This window comes from Hemitrygon akajei, chromosome 3 (assembly GCF_048418815.1).
Source record: "Hemitrygon akajei chromosome 3, sHemAka1.3, whole genome shotgun sequence".
NCBI classification, from domain to species: Eukaryota; Metazoa; Chordata; class Chondrichthyes; order Myliobatiformes; family Dasyatidae; genus Hemitrygon; species Hemitrygon akajei.
In genome coordinates, this window is record NC_133126.1 from 75,883,827 (window position 1) to 75,908,094 (window position 24,268).

The 24,268-nt window shown below is 40.4% G+C and overlaps 1 protein-coding gene across 2 annotated transcripts in view; it reads right to left on the bottom strand.

The window, feature by feature from the left end:
- zfyve26 (zinc finger, FYVE domain containing 26) overlaps positions 1–24,268 on the bottom strand; it is a 124,528-nt gene that overhangs the window by 47,441 nt on the left and 52,819 nt on the right. For both annotated transcript variants that reach the window (XM_073040154.1, XM_073040153.1), the window contains exons 14-23: positions 18,964–19,115; positions 15,360–15,552; positions 14,851–15,114; positions 14,252–14,371; positions 12,364–12,528; positions 8,571–8,795; positions 8,222–8,327; positions 4,644–5,383; positions 3,292–3,491; positions 69–173 (exon numbers count right to left, since the gene is read on the bottom strand). In XM_073040154.1, the coding sequence (XP_072896255.1) occupies positions 69–173; positions 3,292–3,491; positions 4,644–5,383; positions 8,222–8,327; positions 8,571–8,795; positions 12,364–12,528; positions 14,252–14,371; positions 14,851–15,114; positions 15,360–15,552; positions 18,964–19,115 (2,270 nt within the window). The remainder of the gene's footprint in view (positions 1–68; positions 174–3,291; positions 3,492–4,643; positions 5,384–8,221; positions 8,328–8,570; positions 8,796–12,363; positions 12,529–14,251; positions 14,372–14,850; positions 15,115–15,359; positions 15,553–18,963; positions 19,116–24,268) is intronic.

The following is a 24,268-nucleotide window of genomic DNA, read 5'->3' on the forward strand; positions in this document are numbered from 1 at the left end:
ATTTAATTGTTTAACAACAGAGATATTCAAAAATAAATCTTTAGAATCAAGAATGAATGTTTTCTTACCCTGGACTTCAGAATGATGTCCATCACAGTCTGTGGGTTTTCATTGGATTCAGTCCGAAGTTCTTGCCAGCCATGCCAAAGAATAGGAGGCCCAAGATTAAGAATCTAACAACAGAAACCTTTATTTTAAGATTAAAGCACTATTTGCTTAATATTGTCAAAATGTTTTGCTGCAAGAAAAATGTACACAAAATTTTGCACCTATGAGAAATATTCCCTTTTTCATAAACATCCATCCATTCTCTTCCCTGCTGCTTAAAAATAACTTTCATTCTCATTTTCCAATTCTGATGAAGGGTTTTCAATCTATAACTATAAACGTTCTCACTTTTCCACAGATGCAGTCTGACCTGCTGCGTGTTTTCATCATTTTCTGTTTTAGTCTATTTCACTGGTATAGCAAAGAGAATATATACAAATATTTCACACCTTGGTCATGTAAGTCCCAAAGACATGCAGGCCAGAAGGTTAATCAATCTCTGTGAATTCTCTCTGGCATGTAGTAGCTGAATGACAGAATCTATGGAGTTGATGTGAATGCAGGGGTAATAAAAAGGGATTAGAGTAAATATGTGTCTGATGGTTAGTATGGTCTTGTTGGGCTGAATAGGCTGCTTTCATGCTGTGCCAGTCTTTGACCAAATCAAAAAAAGGGACACGTTAAAGGTCAAAGCCACAGGAGCTGTTCAGCATTACGGACAATGTCAGATAACCAGTAACAGAATTGGCCAAAGTCAGAACAAACAAGTTACCTGAAATTGGTATAGAAGGCAGAAACCTGCCTACAGACAAGATGAAGAGCTATTCTGATGTTTTCATTACATTTTATGAGAACAGCTCAGGGGCCCACAGTGAGTGGGATGGAAGATTTATACGAGTGGCAAATGGAATCTTTGTGTCAGCCCTGCAGACTGATTGTAGAGGTGTACACGTCGATATTTTGCTTCTTAAATGTAGATTACATTGTAGACAAACATGAAACTATAAGTAAACAGAATCACAGCTTTATCTGAAGGACACTCCACTCTTTAAGAAGGGAGGAAGGCAAAAGAAATTATAGGCCACTTAGCCTAACCTCAGTGGTTGGGAAAACGTTGGAGTCCATTATTAAGGATGAGATTTCGGGATACTTAGAGCCAATGATAAAATAAGTCAAAGTCAGCATGGTTTCTGTGAAGGGAAATCTTGCCGAACAAATCTGTTAGAGTTCTTTGAGGAAGTAACAAGCAGGGTGGACAAAGGAGAGGCAGTGGATTTCATTTACTTGGATTTTCATTAGGCATTTGATAAGATGCCACATGTGCTCAACAAGATAAAATCCTATGGCGTTACAGGAAAGATACTGGCTTGGACAGAGAAATGGCTGACAGGCAGGAGGCAGAGAATGGGAATAAAGGGAGCCTTTTCTGGTTGGCTGCCAGTGATTAGTGGTGTTCCTCAGGGGTCAGTATTGGGATTGCTATTTTTTACATTGTTTGTCAATGATTTAGATAATAGAATTGATGGCCTTGTGGCAAATTTTGCATTTGATACGAAGATAGGTGCAGGGGTAGGTAGTGCTGAGGAAGCAATGCAATTGCAGCAGGACTAATTGGAAGAATGGGTAAAAAAGTGGCAGATGGATCACAGTGTTCAGGGAAATGTACGATAATGCATTTTGGTAAAAGGAACAATAGTGTGGACTATCATCTAAGTGGAGAGAAGGCTTAAACATCAGAGGTGCAGAGTTCTAGTGCAAGACTCCCAGAAGATTAATTTACAGATTGAGTCTGTGGTAAAGAAGGCAAATGCCATGTTGGCATTTATTTCAAAGGGAATAGAATATAAAAGCAAGGAGATAATGCTGAGGTTTTATAAGACACTAGTCAGGCCGCACTTAGAATATTGTCAGCAGTTTTGGCCCAATATCTCAGAAAGGATGTATTGTCATTGGAGAGAGTCCAGAGGAGATTCCAGGAATGAAGGGGTTAACATATGAGGAGCATTTGGCAGCTTTGGGCCTGTATTCACTGGAATTCAGAAGAATGCATGAGGATCTCATTGAAAGCTACCGAATGTTGAAAGGACTGGATAGGGTGGATGTGGAGAGGATGTTTCCTAAGGTGGAGGTATCCAGAACCAGAGGCACAGTCTCAAAATTGAGGAGCGACCTTTTAGGACAGAGGTAAGGAAGAATATTTTTTTAGCCAGTGAGTGGTGAATCTATGGAATGCTCTTCCACAAACTGTGGTGGAGGCCAAGACTGGGGGTAAAGTTTAAAGAGGAAGTTGATAAGTTTCCTGATTGGTCAGGGCAGCAAAGCATATGGCGGGAAGGCAGGTGTACGGGGTTGAGTGGGATCCAGGATCAGCCATGATGGAATGGCGGAGCAGACTCGATGGCTGAATGGCCTAATTCTTCTCCTATGTTTTATGGACTCCTCAGTTCCCTGAATAACTGGAAGGAAAGAGATAAATAGTGGCCGTTACAGCACCAGTGGTTATCTCACTCTATTATTCTTTTGGACTGATCCCTCTATCCTTTATCGTCTCTATAACTTCAAACCAACTTATTTTTCTCCAATTCTAATGAAGGGCTTACAAAACTTGGTTTACCTTTCCAATGCGCAGCGCTAAAGCTTGACATTACTCAACTCTAAATTGCACATCCATTCTTCACCCATTTAAAGTTATCTTACCTTTGCCCCATCAAACACAAGGATAACCATTGTGCTGATCCTGAATTTACTGCATAAAACACACTTTTATTTAACAAAAAGACAGACTATAATTGACAGTATAAATTAGTGTTCCTGATATTTTGTCCTGCATGGAGTTCTTTAAAATCCTGTAATACTCATTATTTACTTGAATAATAATGAAATAATGCTGATGTGAATGATGTTACGAGAGCTCTGTCAACGTAATTAAAATACCTTCGTTTAATCATATGGAACACAGCAAAACCTCAAAAAGTTAAAATGCACAGAGGTAGCTAAATGGTTTAAAATTTTAAATGGTACACCCAAAGTATCAAAGATACATAGCTCGTATTTAAAGCATTATTGTGGGGTATATAATTTTTATTAAGCAACCTGTTGAGAACTAATGCGGAACATGACTTGCAACAGCTGATCAATGAAGCAGAAACAAAATCTGTGATCTCACATCATTCTGGTCATCTTGTGTAATCACATATTTTCACATTATGAAGTATCAATTAACAGCAACTGGAAGTCACATACCTTCTGATAAACCTGAAGCTCCTTTTTCTTTGCAAGCAGATCAGACCTTAACTCCCTTTTGTTCGTGTTGGGATCACTCAGACAATAAAACAGAACCTCAAGACAGGCATCAAGTGGCCACTTCTCTATGCAGTGGAGAACCAGTTTAGCTCGTAGGGTAGCATTTCTTATGCGGACGAGGTACTCCCAACCTTCTTTCTCTGCCAGTTACAGAAATACATCCAAAAACACTGAACGCTGTGGCAATTATTAAGACAGAATACAGAAGAGAACCACTTGACCATGAATACAAAAAGAATTAGGTTAAACAATAGCTGGCCTTAAAAATAGGGCTTATAGGTCAATAAACAATTGCTTTATAGCTTGCCCTTAAAGCAACCTCAAATGAACTGATTAGATTTCCCGATTATGAGCAACAGAAGACCAGCTAATGCAGGAAGCTGTTTTCATTGGCTGGTTATATGGAACACAATGCTAATGACACTATCTAATGCCAACCAGCAGGCCAAGCATAATAGTTGTGTGTCAAGTACATACAAGAAGCTGTTACGTATGTGCACAGCAATGAGCACGCAAAATGATAGGATGGTGCATACTGATCTACAAATTTTCAAACATTAGTGATGAACATCCACTATTGTTACACATGGGATTCAGACGAAATTGCAGCATTGGATAGAGGATTAAAAGACCTACAATCTTGGACCTAGAGTGCAGACATAACTCAGTACCCATTCTGATTACATATGTAATTGTTGCGCAATTTTGTTATAAATTCACTTTTGTCACAGATATTACCTATGTTACACCAACTATAATTTCTCTTCCCACAGCAGTGGCACTGTAATACCTCAACTAGCAAGCAAGTGGGATTATGAATAGCTTTCCATTAATGTGAATGGAGAGATGATGGAAAATATTGAGAAAATGGAGGCATGTGCTAAAATTATAATAATATAATTAAATATTTAACAAAGGTATGTGGGCTTTTGGGAGATTGTTAACTGACTTTACCCAAAGAATTCAATATTGTCAAAAGATTTCTTAAGTGCTTGAAAGACTATTACACCCATCAATATGGAATAAACACCATAAGGAGCACTTATTTTTTTTCCTTAATTTTAAAAATAGTATAACTGAGGCATTCGTAAAGTTCTGGATTTTTTAAATTTCCACACTTCAATCTGCTGATACAATAGAAAACTTCACTCAACTAAATGCCTTCCAAGCCTATGAATCTACATATTTTAGACTGTTCTTCCTGGAGATGACTCTGCCTTGTTTAAATTTTAATTGGACTTGCATGCTTAAGACTTTAATGATGCTCTACCACAAGAGTTTTGCAGCCTTACCTTCCACAACAGCACAACTGAGCAGAACATCTTTCAGTTTCTCAAACTCTTCACTCTCATCACCATATAGTTCCAGAATCTTCAAGGCCCTGAGCCAGTGTCGATCACAAAGGAACTGCCTGAACACTTCTGTTACTGTGCTCTCAGCAATCTCAGAATGAAGGCCCGATAGCAAAAGCGTAACACATGGATTACCGTACAGAGTGTCCACAAGGCTGGTAATTTCTTCTTGGGTTCCTAGAAAAGGCTCAGCCATTGAAGAAAGAAAATGTTCAAGGACTGGAAATCTTTTCATTAATTCCTCACATTCCTTGCAGATTTGTTCCACATCAAGGGGTACCTCTGTGCGACCACTCAAACGTTGCTTCCATGACAGACTGTGTTTAAGTGCCTTCTGACCCTGGGTAGCAGTTAAACATACAAGGACTGTTAGTAACTCTGAATGAGACTTGAGGAAATTCAAAGCAGAAGGAATGAGGGAATATGGTCCCAAGGAGGATTCTGATAATTCACTTTCAACTATTCCTTCTGCTTGATGTAATGAACTTGGAAGGGCGAATCCCAAATCGGGAAGACAATCTTTTGTGTTTTCCTCTATCAGTTTAATTGCTTCATTGAGAAAAGATGTACAGTGGCCGAGTTTCCTGGTGTTCCACAGTGGAAGGCATTCACAACAGCAGTTTACAATGATCTCTTGAACGTTCAGATTCAGTTCTTCCTTGTGTAGTAGCATGAACAGCCTACAGAGGGAATCAAGATACCCAATATTCAGACTCGGGCATTTAACCCATTCGTATCTAATATAACAGGCTGAGAATAGAAAACGGTTCTCACCTTGCCAACAGTGCTTCCAAAATAGTAATTCAATGTGTATCTTAAGGAACTTCGATAATGTGTTAAATATAATGCACATAAGGATTTCTTAGGTTTGGATTATGATCTGGAAAAATACTAACTGTGAGAATGTGCTGTTTTGTAGATGGCTCTGGTATATCAGCCAGGTGCAAGGATGAAGTCAGAGCTGGAGAGGATCGGCTATGCTGCCAGAGACAGTGGCCGGGAACAGGTGCAGCAGAGATGGGGAACTGTAGACCAAAAAGTGCACCTGGAGGCACAGGTACGAAGGTACGCGAGAGGCGTGTGAAATAGAAGCACAAAATGACTTTACTTTCAATGAACAAATTCAAGAAAAACACAGGGAGCAGTAACTACCACTGCATATGGGGTATTGACCGCACAAAAGCCCTTCACTCCATTAACTGGGAGGAACTGTGGAACATACTCCTCAAATTCACCAGCTTACACAAATTTGTCTCCAACATGTTCGTTTCATGACACAATCCTAAGTACTGGGTTCACAACAAAGTCAATTACACACAAAGAGAAAACTGGTGCAAGAAAAAGGGCTGCGACATTGCTCCAACACTTCCACAATCTTTCCTAAAAGTTAAACTAACACCACTTAAAACCAAGACAATGTCTATAACATTCACATTATGGAGTTTTGAAGAAAAAAAGTACCCATCATAAACACAAGTAATTAATCCCAATGCATCGTTCTCTGCATTGGTGAAACCCATCACTGCATCGAGCAGCTGCATTCCATCTGCCAAAAGCAGAACTTCCTTGTGGCCGAACACTTTAATTCCCATTCCTGACACAATATGTCAGTCCACGGCCTCCTCTTGTATCACCAGGAGCCCACCCCCAGGGTGGTGAAGCAACACCTTATATACCGTCTGGGTAGCCTCCAAATACTGATATCTCTTTGCAGCAAAAAAAATTCCCTCCCATCTTCTTCTGTTCCCTACTCTGGCCTCTTATCTCTTCACAACTGACTATTATCTCTTCCTCCCTTTCTCCTATGATCCGCTCTCCTATCAGATTCCTTCCACTCCAACCCTTTACCTTTCTTACCTACCTGGCTTCATCTATCACCTTCTTGCTATTCTCCTTTCCCCCTTCCTTCACCTTTTAATTCCATTGTCTTTCCCCCTTGCTTTCCAGTACTAAAGAAGGGTCTTGGCCCAAAACGTTGGCTGTTTATTCATTTCTATAGCTGCTGCCTGACCTGCTGAGTACCTCCAGCATTCTTCTGTGTGATGCTTTGGATTTCCAGCATCTGCAGAATTTCTGATGTTAATTAATTGCAGACTATTTGGTGATAAAAATCTACTTTTGACATCTGCAAATGCAAATCTACTTTTGAAAAATCTAGGTTTGACAAACCTTATTGAATTTTTTGAAGAAGTTACAAGGAATGTTGACGAGGGTAAGGCAGTGGATGTAGTCTATATGGACTTCAGCAAGGCCTTTGACAAAGTTCCACATGGAAGGTTAGTTAAGAAGGTTCAGTCGTTAGGTATTAATGCTGGAGTAATAAAATGGATTCAACAGTGGCTAGATGGGAGATGCCAGAGAGTAGTGGTGGATAATTGTTTATCGGGATGGAGGCCGGTGACTAGCGGGGTGCCTCAGGGATCTGTTTTGGGCCCAATGTTGTTTGTAATATACATAAATGATCTGGATGATGAGGTGGTAAATTGGATTAGTAAGTATGCCGATGATACTAAGGTAGGAGGTGTTGTGGATAATGAGGTGAGTTTTCAAAGCTTGCAGGGAGATTTATGCCGGTTAGAAGAATGGGCTGAACGTTGGCAGGTGGAGTTTAATGCTGAGAAGTGTGAGGTTCTACATTTTGGCAGGAATAATCCAAATAGAACATACAGGGTAAATGGTAGGGCATTGAGGAATGCAGTGGAACAGAGAGATCTAGGAATAACAGTGCATAGTTCCCTGAAGGTGGAGTCTCATGTAGATAGGGTGGTGAAGAAGGCTTTTGGAACGCTGGCCTTTATAAATCAGAGCATTGAGTACAGAAGTTGGGATGTAATGTTAAAATTGTACAAGGCATTGGTAAGGCCAAATTTGGAATATTGTGTACAGTTCTGGTCACCGAATTATAGGAAAGATATCAATAAATTAGAGAGAGTGCAGAGACGATTTACTAGGATGTTACCTGGGTTTCAACACTTAAGTTACAGAGAAAGGTTGAACAAGTTAGGTCTCTATTCATTGGAGCGTAGAAGGTTGAGGGGGGATTTGATCGAGGTATTTAAAATTTTGAGAGGGATAGATAGAGTTGATGTGAATAGGCTTTTTCCATTGAGAGTAGGGGAGATTCAAACGAGAGGACATGATTTGAGAGTTAGGGGGCAAAAGTTTAAGGGAAACACGAGGGGGTATTTCTTTACTCAGAGAGTGATAGCTGTGTGGAATGAGCTTCCTGTAGAAGTAGTAGAGGCCAGTTCAGTTGTGTCATTTAAGGTAAAATTGGATAGGTATATGGACAGGAAAGGAGTGGAGGGTTATGGGCTGAGTGCGGGTAGGTGGGACTAGATGAGATTAATTGTTCGGCACGGACTAGGAGGGCCGGAATGGCCTGTTTCCGTGCTGTGATTGTTATATGGTTATATGGTTACTTGTATGCTGTGTTACAAATGAACATAGGTCAAGCGAAGCAATAATAAACATGCTATTTTTATAGAAATGAGAAAAATCATTTGAATTTTTCATACCGGTCAGGTGAAGTTGACTTCTCAAAAATCAGCTGTGCAAAGAGTTGTGATGGAGTCTGCTGCAGAACAATGAAAGGATTTCCTACTTTTATATCTTCAAAATGATCTGAAATTAAAATAAAATAACGATTTCATTTTGGTACAAGTAGCTCAAGTTGTCCAGAGTCAACACAAATTTTTGCGCACTGTAGCTCCACCCCCTCCCTTTCTCTCCTTCACAGCTTTTGCATCCATTTGTCAATTTTAAGCTTTGACTTTTTTTTAAATGGCCTCACTTAAAAAAAATCAGAACTAAATCAGAGTAATTTTAAATACTTAAAGATATGATTAATATGTTCATAAGTCTTACCAGAATCTCGGTTCATACTTCGAACATACACTGCTGCAAGGGTGTTGATGTAGTCAAAAAGGGTTTTCACATAGTCTGGTCTAGTTTGACTATCCGGCATAGCTTGTATCTGGCCATCCAGATTCTTCAGTAACTCCCTCACATTGCACTGAACTGTATCCGCTTCTGAATCCTGAGATCGAGAACTTGTTTGCTCTAGACAGCTGAGTATGTTAATTTTTGCCTCTAAAAAACAGGAAAATTATTTTTGTTTCATTCATAAAAGAAATAAGCACAGCATGTGTGATTCAGCATCATTGGCAGAACTTTTCAAAACCCTTATAACTAGTATCCTATTCCTACAAGGAAACACTTTTTTCCCCAAAAAAATGCAAACATAATAAATTATGCAAAAGAAATGGGCAGAAACAGAACTGGGAATGTGTTTTGACTGTAGGCTAGAACCTGACCTTGAGCAACACCCAGCATAAACAGTCAACATTTCAGCCCCCGACCCTTCATGTGGATTGGAAAGGAAGGAGGACAAGGAAGAAGGCCTGAATAAGAAGGCAGGAGGAGACGTGGGAGTACAAGCTGGTAGAAAGGTGAAACCAGGTGAGGAGAAAGGTGGATATGTACAGGAGGGCCGGGGGGGGGGGGGGGGGGGGGGTGAAGTAAGAAGCTGGGAGTCGATTGGTTTCACCTTTCACCTGCCAGCTTGTGTTCCTTCCCCTCCCCCACCTTCCTATTCCTGTCCCTTACTCCTTCCTTTCCATTCCCGATGAAGGGTCTTGGCCCGAAATGTTGACCATCATCTAATCTCCTCCGTAGATTCTGCCTGAACTGCTGAGTTCCTCCTGCACTTTATACCAGCATCTGAAGAATCTCTTGTATTTAGGACTAGACTTGGCAGTTAATGAAGAGCAAGTAGCTACAATTAATACATTCATAAACAGGTCTCCTGAAAACTATATTAATTTTAAAAAAGGAGTTTTCTCAGCTTCTTGATTTTGCAAAGTATATGTGCTTCGCAATGAGGCTCAAGCAGCACCATACTTGAGATGAGGGATAATAGAAGCTGAAAGATGTTGTATTTCCATGCAGGATAAAAGGGAGGGAAGTCAGAGCTCCACATTTGTACAGCATAGAAGCAAGCTGTTTAGCCCACTTCATTTATGCTAACCATTATGTCCATCTATACTAAGTTCATCTGTCTGCATTAATTCCATACCCTGTATGCCTTTCTTAATTAACTATCAGCCCTGAGGCCTCTTTATTGTTCCTCTCTCCACTACCTCATTTGGTAGCTCATTCCCCTTTCTTTCCAGTCCTGATGAAGGGTCTTAGCCTGAAGTGTCATCTCTTTATTCCTTTCCATAGATGCTGCCTGACCTGCTGAGTTCCTCCAGCATTTTGTATATGTTACTCTGTATTTCTAGCATCTGCTAAATCCCTTGTGCTTATGCCAGATACCAATTCTCTTTGAGAAAATTTATCTCTCAAATCCCCTTTGAACCTCTCACCTTCTCAACTTAAACTGGGCCCTCTAGTTCTAGACACCTCTACTATGGAAATTGACTCCACCTATCTAGACCTCCCATAATTTTAGTCCTCTAACACGTCTCCTCTCAGCATCCTGAGTGTTCACCTACACTACAAGGCCTTGACATTCACCGAGTATGTCCTGCCCTGCTTTAACTTTCCAAAATATATCACTTTGCAACTTTCATCTGCCATTCCTTTGCCCATTTTCCCAGCTGACCAATATCCAGTTATAACCTTGGACAACTTTCTTCACTATCCACTATATCACCAATACTGATGTCGTCTGCAAGCTTACTTATCAAGTAACTACATTCTCATCCAAATCATGATATATTACACCGAACCCTGCAGCATACCGCTGATGACAAAACTCCAAGCTTAAAAATAACCCTCTGCCTCGTACAACCTCGTACTGTCCATATGGTCAGTTCACCCTGAATCCCATGTGTTCCAACCTTCCAGATTAGCCTATCATGCAGGGCCTTAAGGCCCAAGTAGACAACATTTACTACCCTGCCTTCATCAATCCCTTTGATAACCTCTTCAAAAAACTCAATTTGTGAGACATAATTTCCCACACAGAGCCATGCCAACTAGCCCTAACACGAGGAAATCTGCAGATGCTGGAAATTCAAACAACAACACACACAAAATGCTGGTGGAACACAGCACGCCAGGCAGCATTTATAGGGATAGTGCTGTCAACGTTTCGGGCCGAGACCCTTCGTCAGGACTAATTAGCCCTAATCAGTCTTTGCCTTTCCAAATGCAAATAAATCCTGTCTGTCAGAACCCCTTCCAAAACACAGCATGTAGTTCCCTGGCTTATCTATGCTTCCCTTCTTAAGTAAAGAGAATATCTCTGGACATATATACCAGAGATATTCTCCTCTTGTTTGTATACACACTTTTTTAAAAATCAATAAAAAGATTGAAAAAAGAAAAGAAAGGCACATTAGCCTTCTGAACATCTCTAGTCTTTTGTTAACTGACCCGTGGCTAACAAAGTTTCAAAAAGCTCTGCCAGAGCCTCGACAACCCCTTCCCTTACTTCCTATATCATCCTGGGACATACCGGGTCAGGTTCTGGGGATTTATCTATCTTTATACATATGTTTTAGATTTTCCCCGACTAGCTGAACAAGCAATTCAGTGTCAAAAAAGGTTTTAAAACAGTAAAGAAATGAAGCCCATTCCAAGTTGAGCATAATTCTGCAAAGATATTAACAATATAATACTAAGCAAAGAAAAGCATCGAAATCAGCAGCAGCAATTTGTAAATGCATAACAACTTGATGAGGGAAAATATAATCTGTGTTGACCATCAACCTCTTTTGCTCATTTCCATATAACCATATAACAATCACAGCACGGAAATAGGCCATTCCGGCCCTCCTAGTCCGTGCCGAACTCTTAATCTCACCTAGTCCCACCTACTCGCACTCAGCCCATAACCCTCCACTCCTTTCCTGTCCATATACCTATCCAATTTTACCTTAAATGACACAACTGAACTGGCCTCTACTACTTCTACAGGAAGCTCATTCCACACAGCTATCACTCTCTGAGTAAAGAAATACCCCCTCGTGTTTCCCTTAAACTTGTGCCCCCTAACTCTCAAATCATGTCCTCTCGTTTGAATCTCCCCTACTCTCAATGGAAACAGCCTATTCACGTCAACTCTATCTATCCCTCTCAAAATTTAAATACCTCGATCAAATCCCCCCTCAACCTTCTACGCTCCAATGAATAGAGACCTGCAAATTTCGGAGAAATTAAAGTGTGCCAAACCAATTCAGTTACAATAGGGTTTAACTGATATTATGTTGCCTAATTGTGATTCAGATCAAAAACACTGACAGCCAAACATTCATTAGTGGTCAGATTCCTCATGCTTAAGATGAACCGAGGAGTTATTGATGGAAATAGTGAACCTGACTGGTGTTCACAAATCCAGTGATCTTATCAGATTGAGAATATTACCCTTACCAGTAAAATTATGCAGTGTACTCTGATTCAATTAAAACTGGATAGAAGCATTGATAGTTACCATTTGGTTGCAAGGAATGTATACAAATTTATCAAAAAAAAGACAATATAATGTTAATCAAAAACATATTCGGCTTCCAATGAAATGCTATTAAGAGTTGATCTGTGGCAGGTTAAACAATATGATCAGTTCCACGATTCTCGACGGTATACGCACCAAGAATACTGCCAGACAATTCTGAATTTCAGAAACCACACAACAGAATCTATTTCTACTAACCAGTGGAATTTATTGCTGCTTGAAGTTTCTGTGTGACCTGCTCCAAGCACTCTGATAGGTTGAGTTGTGTGGTGACACAGCCCTCAGAAAGTTCAGGGTAACAAGCTAATAGAAGCTCTGTCAAGCTGCAACTGAGGTGCCTGGTAACTCTGTCCTCAGAAGACTCTGGCAAAAAAGAAAAAGAGAATAATGAACTACTTTAAAACATTCTTCACATACAACTTCCACCCACCACTGGTTCATTCCCAATATATGTAATGGAGCTGCTTGCTCATGGATTCAATGATGAGTGTTCAATCCTGGCCTCCGATGTTGTCTGGAGTTTCGTGCTCTCCTAGTGACGGGGTGGGTTTCCCCGGGGTGTCTAGTGTTCCTCCCACATCCTAAAGATATGCTTTTTGTAGGTTAGTTGGCCAGTGTAAGCTTGTCCCTAAAGATAAAATCCAGGAAAATGCAGGAAAAATTAGCAGAGAAATGGGATTGCTCTGACTTGATTGACTAAAGTAGCCTCCTTTCGTGTCAGATGGAAAGGTTCTGAGCAAACCACAGAATGAATGCTGCTCGACCTGCTGAATTCCTCCAGCAAATTGTTAGTTGTACAAGGTGAAATCATTTTATGTTAGAAATAATATTGAAAGCTACTGTGCCTATCCAATTTTCTCCAACTAAAAACATGTTTCCCTCCTATTTTTACAAGTAGGTTAAGCACCTACCAATCTATTTGTCCATCTCTATGCGCTTTTCATGTTTTCCAAAGAACTGATGCTATCAGATTATAAACCTCCAGAAAACACTTTACTGATACGGCAAACACGAGGAAATCTGCAGATGCTGGAAATACAAACAACACACACAAAATGCTGGTGGAACACAGCAGGCCAGGCAGCATCTATAAGGAGAAGCACTGTCGATGTTTCGGGCCGAGACCCTTCGTCAGGACTAACTAAAAGAAAAGATAGTAAGAGATTTGAAAGTAATGGGGGGAGGGGGAAATGCGAAATGATAGGAGAAGACCGGAGGGGGTGGGATGAAGCTAAGAGCTGGAAAGGTGATTGGCGAAAGTGATACAGAGCTGGAGAAGGGAAAGGATCATGGGACGGGAGGCCTCGGGAGAAATAAAGAGGTGGGGGGGGGGGGGGAAGCACCAGAGGGAGATGGAGAACAGGCAAACAACTAAATATGTCAGGGATGGGGTAAGAAGGTTAATGCCCCTCCTCCCCTTCTTACCCCATCCCTGACATATTTAGTTGTTTGCCTGTTCTCCATCTCCCTCTGGTGCTTCCCCCTTTCTTTCTCCCGAGGCCTCCCGTCCCAAGATCCTTTCCCTTCTCCAGCTCTGTATCACTTTCGCCAATCACCTTTCCAGCTCTTAGCTTCATCCCAACCCCTCCGGTCTTCTCCTATCATTTCGCATTTCCCCCTCCCCCCACTACTTTCAAATCTCTTACTATCTTTCTTTTCAGTTAGTCCTGACAAAAGGTCTCGGCCCGAAACGTCGACAGTGCTTCTCCTTATAGATGCTGCCTGGCCTGCTGTGTTCCACCAGCATTTTGTGTGTGTTGTTTTACTGATAAGGCAGATGGAATTAAACCAAGAGCTGTGTTCTTTAGATAATATGTTAACAACAGCTAATCTACTGCTCATGGATAAAGCTGGCAAAAATAAATAAGATTACTGGGTTAATTTGTGAATTTTATAGTTAATTTAGTGAATTTTATACTCAAAAGGTGGTCTTATAAATGGAGAAAAACAACTGAATTATATGGCAAAATTTAACCAAAGCAATCTGAATAATACTTGGAAATAGTTAATATTGGAAACAATGACAAAAAGGAAGAAAACCATGGCCTATCCCAATGCACATAAAAGAATACATAAAACAAATTACTAAGTTTTGTTGATCCATGTGAACTATGAGAAAAGTTCAAAATTTTGCTCATTTGTTGAAGGACAGAAGGAAAACCTTGGATTCCATCGGGTCGACAGCCAGAAGAGTCAGGTTTTCTACCTACAGGACACACAATGTATTATGTAGATTAGTTTGGAAGCTTGATGACTGAAAATTGAAACAATAATCTATGAAAACACGATTTTAAAAAATGAATAGCGAACTATGGTGAGTGAAGCCAAACTAAGTTTACTTTCCATTTGTGAGCATGTTCGAATTAGTGTGCTCCAAAGTACAAACACCATCAATTAAATTGCAGGTTCCCTCTGGGGTGATGCTTGGTCTATTTTGAGCTCTGGCACTTTGAACTTACTCTAAACTAATGCATGGAAGGTTCAATAGTAATATGCAACGTTTGACGCACACTGAAAAAAGCAATCAAATTAAACAAGTTTCTGTTCCCAATCAATAGCAGACTTACATTGGCATCAAGCTTAATCACAAACTCAAAGCAAAATTAAGTCTGGTTTAAACTTCAAACATCTTGGTTTGTTCACATTCTGTTGCTTCAGTAAAAGGAGAAAAAAAATTTCCCTTGCCTTTTGCCTCAAAGACGGCCATCAGTCTCCTTTCTGCTGTCTCCAGCAGTTGCTTACAGGTTTTCCACAATTGGCAGTGGGTACAGGCAAGATCAAAGATGGCCATTGCAGGGGCACTGAGGTCCTCCAGGATATCATGGAGCGGATTGGTTGGTTCAATTTGGACCTTACTTTTCCAGAAGCTCTCCAGCAATGCTGAGTTGGCGACTTCAGATGTATTAGTCAGCTTCTCAATAACATCAGAAATAGAATAAAACACCATACCTAGAAAAGAAAAAGATATTACAGTGAAGATCATCAACCATATTACCTATAAACAAACAATATAACATATGGTGACATATGGTAACACATCTTTTCCAACAAGTGACATTTTAAAGATTGTGCTTTGAAAACAAAAGCAATCAATATTATTCCCAAACAATAAATTTTACCTTCTTTGTTCAGATGCTTTCAACATTCAGGTGTCCACAGTCATTCTCTGAACTATGAAGGAGCCTGATAGTTACCTGCGGCTGCAGCATCACCAATTGCTTGCAGTGTGAACCTCCCAACACTTAGTTTGCGATTAGTACTGTCCATGCCTTGGCTCTCCATTTTCTGTTCTACCTCAGCAAGTTCCTTGGTCACCTCCTGGTATCGTTCCATAAAGATCAGCTCACCATAGCAGTAAGACGACTGCATTTCAAACATCAAAACTACCTGAGAAGAAAACAAAGTAGCTTCGTCACGAGATATTCCAGCAAATGGCGAGTTGCCTCGTGTGATACTTGGCCGAACCTTGCTGGTAAATACCAGCATTTCATTATTGACAGCAAGAATGGAACTTTGGTGCACGGACATCCAAACACAGAAGAGCCAAACTTTTCGACAGTCAGCACAATTACTAATAGATTCTACATGTACTGCAATGCTGGACCATAAACTTGTCGAGATTTCAAAACTGTTTACAAATTCTAAGCCAAATTACACATGGCATTCGATTCATGAGCCCGGTCATTTCAATAGCAATTTTAGATGAATGGAAATTGAATTCCTTAAAAAAAGATCTACATTTGAAAAAACGTTGGTTAAAACAGTATAGCTTTGCGACCAGTAAAAGGTTTCTCAATTGTTTTATGGCTGCATCCCACCTCCCCACTCCAACCCATGTGTTCTTGTTATTTTTACATGAGACCCCAGTACTGCTGAAGGCTTCAACAAGAAAACTCAGCCTTCCAGACCCAAACCAGTTAAGCATTGGGCAAAAGGTACTTCACAAGGTGAGAACAGTGGCTGGCCTGGCTCAGCAAAACCAAAGCAAAAACAGCATTCCTAATCAGTGCTGAAAGCTCAGCGTGACTTTACATACAACAGAAAGAATAAACCGTAATTTAAATATGCAACTCATTACATTATGCCTTCAATTATGATGTAAAACTGATTTTTAAAAACTCAGTTCTCTTTAAAAATACAAATCTTTTTGAACAATATAGCACTAGGAACAGAATCACAGAGGTTACAGTGAGAGAAGATGGACAGGTAAGAATAAAGGAGTCTATTACAGAGGAAGGGAGGGAAGATAGAGAAAAGAAAAAGACAAGCATAATGACATGATTTATTAGTGCAGTTTTCTGGGTCAGCTCAAGGACAGTTAAGAGTTTCCAGCACATGCATGAGAACTAGTTGCACATGAGTCAAACCAAGTAACAAATAACCAAGGCAGTTTTTCCTCCATTATGGTACTCTTTGGATTTCAAAGCCATTGCCTATGAAAGAGAAATATTTCTTTGTCCACAGATCAGAAGGTGGAGAGGCCTATTCTTCCTTTTGCCCAGGTTGGTTCATGTAAAGTCTAAATCACCTCTAAAAATGGTCTTTTACTCTGGACAAAAGAAAAATACACGAAGAGGGCTCAATTGGAACGCTTTTGACTTCAAAACAATCAAACCAGGAAGGTACCAGAGTTATCACAATATTAATAGTTAAAATTTCAGTTGCCAAATTGAAGATAAGTGATAGATAATAGCTACTACTTTTACATTGATCTTGTTCTTCTGAATATCACCCCACACAGTTAAACCATCCTTCACCACCTTATTCGCATTGTTTTGTTTCCTGAATTATAAACAATTCTTTATTCAGCCCATATGAGTTTTTTAAAATTAATTCATGGTTTGTAGTCAGGAAGGCATGAACGAGTAATGCCATCAGCATTATTTGTGTACATGCCCTGGCAGTAGTTCCCAACAAGCTGTCACACGGGTTATTTTATAGGTTGGCAAGAAGGAATGAATGATGTGCTACAGGGATTTTGCTGCTGAGCTCACAAGATCATATTCATGATTTGGATGAAGGCACAGAAGAATGCTGGCCGTGTTTGCTGATGACATAGAGGAAGAGAGGAAAGTAAATGTTGAAAAGGGCACAGAGGGACATGGACAGGCCAGGTACGTAGGCAAAGATCTAGTCAATGGAGTGCAACGTGAAAAAAAGTGCAGGAGTTAAATGGCAAGCAGCGGCACAGCTTTCGATGCAAAGGAACCTCTGTGTCTTAGTGTACGATTCACCAAGGGCAAATGCATATAAAAGACAAAAAGCTAACACAATAGTATGACTTATTGCTAGCAGAATTAAACAATGAAGTAGCAAGGTTATACTTCAGTTAAACAGGTTATTGGTAAGACCCCATGTGCAGTACTGGTCTCTAAGGAAAGTGTGTCAGAGAATACCTGGAATGGGCTAATTGCCCTATATAGGATAGCTTGGACGGAACATAGAAAGCTTACAACACAATACAGGCCCTTCTACCTGTGCCGAACATGTCCTTACTTCAGTAATTACTTAGGGTTACCCATAGCCCTCTATTTTTCTAAGCTCCATGTACCTATCCGGCAGTCTCTTAAAAGACTCTATCGCAACCACCTTCACCACTGTTGCCGGCAGCCCATTCCACTCACTCACCACTCTCTGGATAGGCCAGGCTATGTTCAGCAGAGCAAGAAGCAACACGACTGAACACAAGCTCTTGGGAATCTTGACAGTGGGCTTATTGAGAGAACATTTCCTCTTTTGGGAGGATCTAGAACTGGAGTCACATTTTAAAAAACTAAAGGGACACCCATTCAAGACAACAGCCAGCCGGTGGTGTAGTGGCACCCGCACCGGACTTCGAGACGAGTGGACCCGGGTTCAATTCCTGCCGGCTCCTTGCACACTTTCCATTCAAAAAAACAAATGCTAAAGAAACATCAAGGTTGCCACTTGATGCACCAAATGCACAGAGAGGAACAACAACATTTAAGACAGATGAAAAAAAATCATCTTTCTCTCTCTCTCCGAAGCTTATGTGTTCAAATATATTTGAGGCAGAGGTAGGATGATATTTGATAAGTGATGGGAAAATGATTGATAAAAAGTTACACAGGTGGAAGGGAATGTGACATTGAAATTACAATCAGATCAGTCATTAACTTATTAAATGCCAATATCCCAAGATCATGTACCTTTTCAACATTGTATTTCATTTTCTCACCTCCCACCTGTAGCATGGTGGTCCAATCACTTCATCCTCTCATTAATTCAAAATGAGATTAACTAAGTACCAATCAATAAACTAACTGTTAACCTCTTGGTCCATGCAAGTCAGCTACTTGATGGGAAATGGGAAGTTCAGTTCTGATGAAGGAAAATCAACACAGAACACTGACCCTGTTCCTCCACCCAGCAATGCTCCTTCAGCTTTGTCAGATGGTAAAGCTAGGTCACCTCTGCCTGATCTACTGATGGTCATTATCCAGTTTTATTTAAAATATGATGGTGTTAGATTAAAAACCACATTTTTAATTTCTCAGGAATGCAGTTCCAGAATTGACAAGATAAGGACAGCTTGAGGATGGGCGCATTGAATGGAGGACAGAGAAAGAGAGAGGAGAATCACATCAATGATTATGAATAGGCATTAGCTTGGTTACCTCGAGTACCATTGATGTAACATTTTATTTCAAAAGATTAAATAGGACTTAAGTAAAGAACTATTTTTAACAATCATCTTTGTATTCTTTTTGCAAACAAACAGTCACACATGAGGAACGGTTATTTTTTTTTAATTCTGAAAATTGAATTCTAATTTACCTGATGTGCTTGAGCAAAGTTTCCTCTCAGGATACAAGAAATGAGAAGGGACTCTGGTGGAGCCAGCATCGTGGGTAGCAGAAGATTACGTCTGGGAACTTGAGCTGTAAGTCCCTGTTCATTCGTTGCTGTCAAATTTACAACACTTCCATCTGCAGAATTTAATATTAATAAATATTAACTGAAATATGACATTACGACATGCAAAGAGAAACCAGCATTAAGAATACATACAAAAAGACAACCCAGAAAACAAAACTACAGTTCTGTTTTGATGGAGGGAAGCTGTATTTCATAGCATACTTACTCAGATTTGGTATCAGTACTATTCTTGATACAATTATTGTTAAATGGCTCTCTGAGGAAATGTGATAACAACACTTCACTACCATATTCAACAGCAAAACAAAGTAAGGAGTATCCTCAAATTTATTTTGCTGCAGGCAGTGTGCTGGATGGTGGTGTAGTGGCATCCACACTGGACTTTGGAGCGAAGGCTCCCGAGTTCAAATCCAGGAGGCTCCAAAAACCTGTAGAGGGATGGGCTCCGCCAGGTTTCAGTTGAGGAGCAATCACCAAAAAGATCGGCAATAAGCTTGTCATGACAGCGCCCCAACGTCTCCACCAGGAGATAAGGGCACGCACACACACACACACACAGTGTGCAGGGCACATTGTGAACAATTTGCTGCCATTTTATGTTATTATTTTCCAAATGTGAATGTCACTGGCAAGGCCAATATTTATTGCTCATCCTAACTGCCCTTGAAAAGATAGTGATAGTGGTGTATCATCTCCTTAAATGGTATACCCCAAAAAGGATTGTAAAACAAACACAAAAAAATTGTTGACAATGTAGATAGATGTTTATATCCAAAATAGAATAATTCCATGGCAAGGAAGAAACTGGCTTGGAATATCACAATGTTTGGCTGGAGCCAACACAAACCAAGGAACAGAAAACTTTGGTGAGGGTTGAGAATCAGCTCCAAAACAGAAGTGGTGATGCGGGGGTCAGAACTAAATAGAAAATTACAGACACGTGCCTCTAGAGGTAACCATGGGTGATTTTCGTCAACATACACATTTCCCAAATCAAATTAGCAATAATACAGTGAATGAGTTGTTCCTGCAGTATGTATGTGACATTGTTTTGCAAACCAACTAGAGAAGAGATTATCAAGGACTGGATACCATTAATTACTGCTTTCTCAGTGCACAGTCTTGCGCATTATACCTTGAGGAAGAATGACTATAACAGTATAAAATTTTACAACAAAAATAATTTGGAAAGCAGTAAATACATATGAACAAAATCAGGAATATCTTTAGATACAAAGATGATAAATATAAGATTGCCAGACAAAGCAACAGCAGGCCTAAGCAGTTCATATTTCAGCAGAAAGGATTGATCAAGAGGGGAAGGTTGGAATATGATAGGAATTGTGCTGGGAAATTAAAAACTGGCAATTAACTGCTGCTATGAATACATGAGGAAAAGATAAATGAAGACAAACATAACTACAAAAAAAATGGGAAAATTAGAGTTGAGTTTAAATAAATGGCAGAACAATTAAACTTAAACTCTATCTTTACAAAGGAGAACACAAATAATGCTCCAAATGCATTGGGGGACACAAAAAAGGCTGCGAAACAAAACAGGGAGAAGATGGAGTCAAGATTCACAACAAATAGCACACTTGACTTGCGATGAGGGCTGCAAAGCCAAACGTTGTGGTGCCGCCAACATCACTGCCTCTCTCCCAGATGAGCTCAATCGCTTTTATGCTAGGTTCAATGCCGCTAACTCTGAGCCTTCAAGGGAAGCCACCGCTGCAACCTGGTCATCTCTGAGGCTGAGGTACGCAGATGCTTCCAACGTATGGATAGTCACAAGGCTGCGGGACCTGACGGCATCCCAGGGTGAATACTTAGGCTGTGCACAGCACAACTGGCACATGTGTTTACAGACATTTTAAATCTCTCCCTCTCCCAGTGTAGAGTCCCCTCCTGCTTCAAAACATCCACCATTGTCCTTGTACTTGCCTGACGTCCTCTTGCAATCACCTCAATAATAAGCAAATGCTTTGAGAGGCTGGTCAAGGATTACATCTGCAGCTTGCTACCACCCAAACTGGACCCCCTGCAGTTCACCTACCAACACAACCAAATGACAGACGACGCAATAGCATCCTTACACATCTGTGGAAGAGGGATGCTTATGTGAGAATGCTGTTCTTTGGACTACAGTTCAGCATTCAACACCATAGTTCCATCCAGGCTCAACAAGAAGCTCAGAGACCTCAGCCTTGACCCTGCCTTATGCAACTGAATCCTGGACTTCTTGTCAGATCGCCAGCAGGTTGTAAGAGTGGGCTCCCTCACCTCCAACTCTCTGACTCTCAATGAAGGAGCCCCTCAGGGCTGTGTACTGAGTCCCCTCCTTTGCTCCCCGTATACCCCTGACCCTATCGCCACCCACAGCTCCTATCTGCTAATTAAATTTACCGACGATACTACATTGATTGGCCTCATCTCAAACAATAAAGAGGTGGCCTACAGGGAAGAAGTTATCTCTCTGACAGTGGTGTCAAGAAAACAACTTCTCCCACAATGTCGCAAAATAAAAGAGCTGGTTGTGGATTACAGGAGGAATGGAGACGGGCTAATCCCTATTGACATCAGTGGACCTGGGGTTGAGAGGGTAAACAGCTTCAAGTTCCTCAGCATCCTCATCTCCGAGGACCTCATGTGGTCTGTACACACCAGCTGTGTGGTGAGAAAGGCACAACAGCGTCTCTTTCACCTCAGACGGTTGAGGAAGTTTGGTATGAGCCCCCAAATCCTAAGAACTTTCTACAGGGGCACAATTGAGAGCAACCTGACTAGCTGAATCACTGCCTGGTATGGGAACTGTACCTCCCTTAATCGCAGAACACTGCAGAGAGTGGTGCAGACAGCCCAGCACATCTGTAGTTGTGAAATTCTCATGATTCAGGATATTTACAAGGACGGGTGTGTAAAAAGGGGCTGTAGGATCATTGGGGAGCCAAGCCATCCCAACCACAATCTATTCCAGCTACTCGCATCTGGGAAGCAGTACTGCAGCATAAAAGCCAGGACCAACAGGCTCCAGGACAGCTTTTTCCACCAGGCCATCAGACTGATAAACTCATGCTAACTTGAGTGTATTCTATATTACATTGACTATTCTATTTATTATAAATTACTATGATTGCACATTGCACATTCAGATAGAGATGTAACGAAAAGATTTTTACTCCTCATGTATGTGAAGGATGTAAGAAATAAAGTCAATTCAATTCAACTACCTGGAGAGGGAAGAAGTGAGAGAAAGCAGGATTGATAAAGAAGCAATGTTTGGTGATAATGGGGCAAAGAACAACAAATCCTGGAGTATTGGAGTAAACGGCATCTTCAGAGAACAAATCTGCACTTAGCATTGTAAGTGAGATTTCACATAATTTCAACAATATTTTCCTTTATATTTTATTCTCATTATAAAGGCCAATTTACTGCATTATCTTTCTCCATTTATTTTTTAACTCCTTCAGTCAGAAGTAAGAAATTATAATCAAAAATAAATGGCAGAATAATTAAACGCTTAATTAGGTTCTGGCTTTACACAAAAAATCCTCCCAGATATGTTGGGGAACCAATGATCTAGCAAGAAGCAACTGAACATAAATATAGAAATAGTGCTTGGGGAAATTAATGGGGATAAAGTGAACAAATTTTCAGGGCCTGATAATGTCTATTGCCAGAGTACAAAAGGAAATGGCAGAAGCATTAGTGATCCATTTCCCAAATTAATTAAACTCTGGAACTATTCACATAGATCAGAAAGTGGTAAATGTACTATAATCTCACAACTAAAAAAAAATGAGATTTGCAGGGGACTACATAAAAGAACAACAAACTCTATTATAAATACTGCATTAACAGAATACCTGGAAAGTATCAAAAGTATTAGAAACTAGTCAACATAGGTTTAATAGGTCAACATAGGTTTGTTCTCCATCAACTGTACATTGGCCAGGAGGTTGCTAAGGAGTAGTTGTCATGGTCCCTGTCACGTCAGGTTCAGAAGTCCCCTTCCCCACCGGCAACCTCACTTCCTGCCAGCCATGATCTCACTTCCAGCTGTCGTACTTACACTCCTGAGAGTCAATCTCAGTCCATGCCAGTATATTATCTCCGATCCCACGTTTTGATTTTGCGCACCAACCTTTTAAGTGGATTTTAGCAAAAGCTTTCTGAAAGTTCAAATACATCACATCCATTGGTTTTCCCTACTGGCCACATTCTCAAGAACAAAAATGAATCAAATAGCCTTAGCATTTTAAGCATTTCCTTTTGTAAACCTATGGGCATCATTCTGGCAGATAAGTGGTGACTCGTGGGATCAGTTCTTGTGTCCATCTACTCACAATAAATAGTAATGTTTGGGCAAGGGAACTAAATCTATCATTTGCAATGCAAAGCTAACTGACATTGGGAGCTGCGTGGAGGATGCAAAAGGGTTTCCATTGTGATTCAAACTATTTGGGTAAGGCAGACAAATGCATGGAAAGGGTAATATACAGTGGATGTTATCAACATCAGTTTAAAAAAAACATCTGAATGGTAATAGATTTGGAAAAGGGAAGGTGCTAAAAAAACACCTATGCCTCTTTGTACACTAGTCACTTTAAGCAAGCGTTCAATTGCTGCAAGCAGTTAGGAAAGCAAATAAGCATGCTGACCTTTGAGTACAAAAGCAAGGACATCGTACTAACTACAGAGGTCCTCGGTGAGATTCCATCTCCTTTACTAGTGAAGAATGATCTTATAATTGAGGAAGTGCAACAAAGGTTAAAAGATTGAGTCCTAGGACAGCAGAACTGATATTAAGTAGGTACTGAATTGATAAGGACTTTATGTAGTGTGCTCTTCAGAAAACAGAGGGGATTCAACAGAACCTTAAACAATTCTGACAGGATTAAAATAAACCAGATGCAAGAAAGATGTTCTTGGTATCTCGTATGTGGGATAACAGACGCAGGACAGGCAGTGTGTCATTCAGAACTAGGATCAGGAGGAATTTTCTCATCCAGAGAGCGATGTATCTGTGTATTTTGCTATAACGGAAAGCTGTACAGGCCAGGTAATTAGATATATTCAATAAGGAGATGGATATTTTACATATAGGCATCCGTTAGTCTTGTGAGACCATGGATTTGCACCTTGGAAAGTTTCCAGGGCGCCGGCCTGGGCAGGGTTGTATGGGAGACCAGCAGTTGCC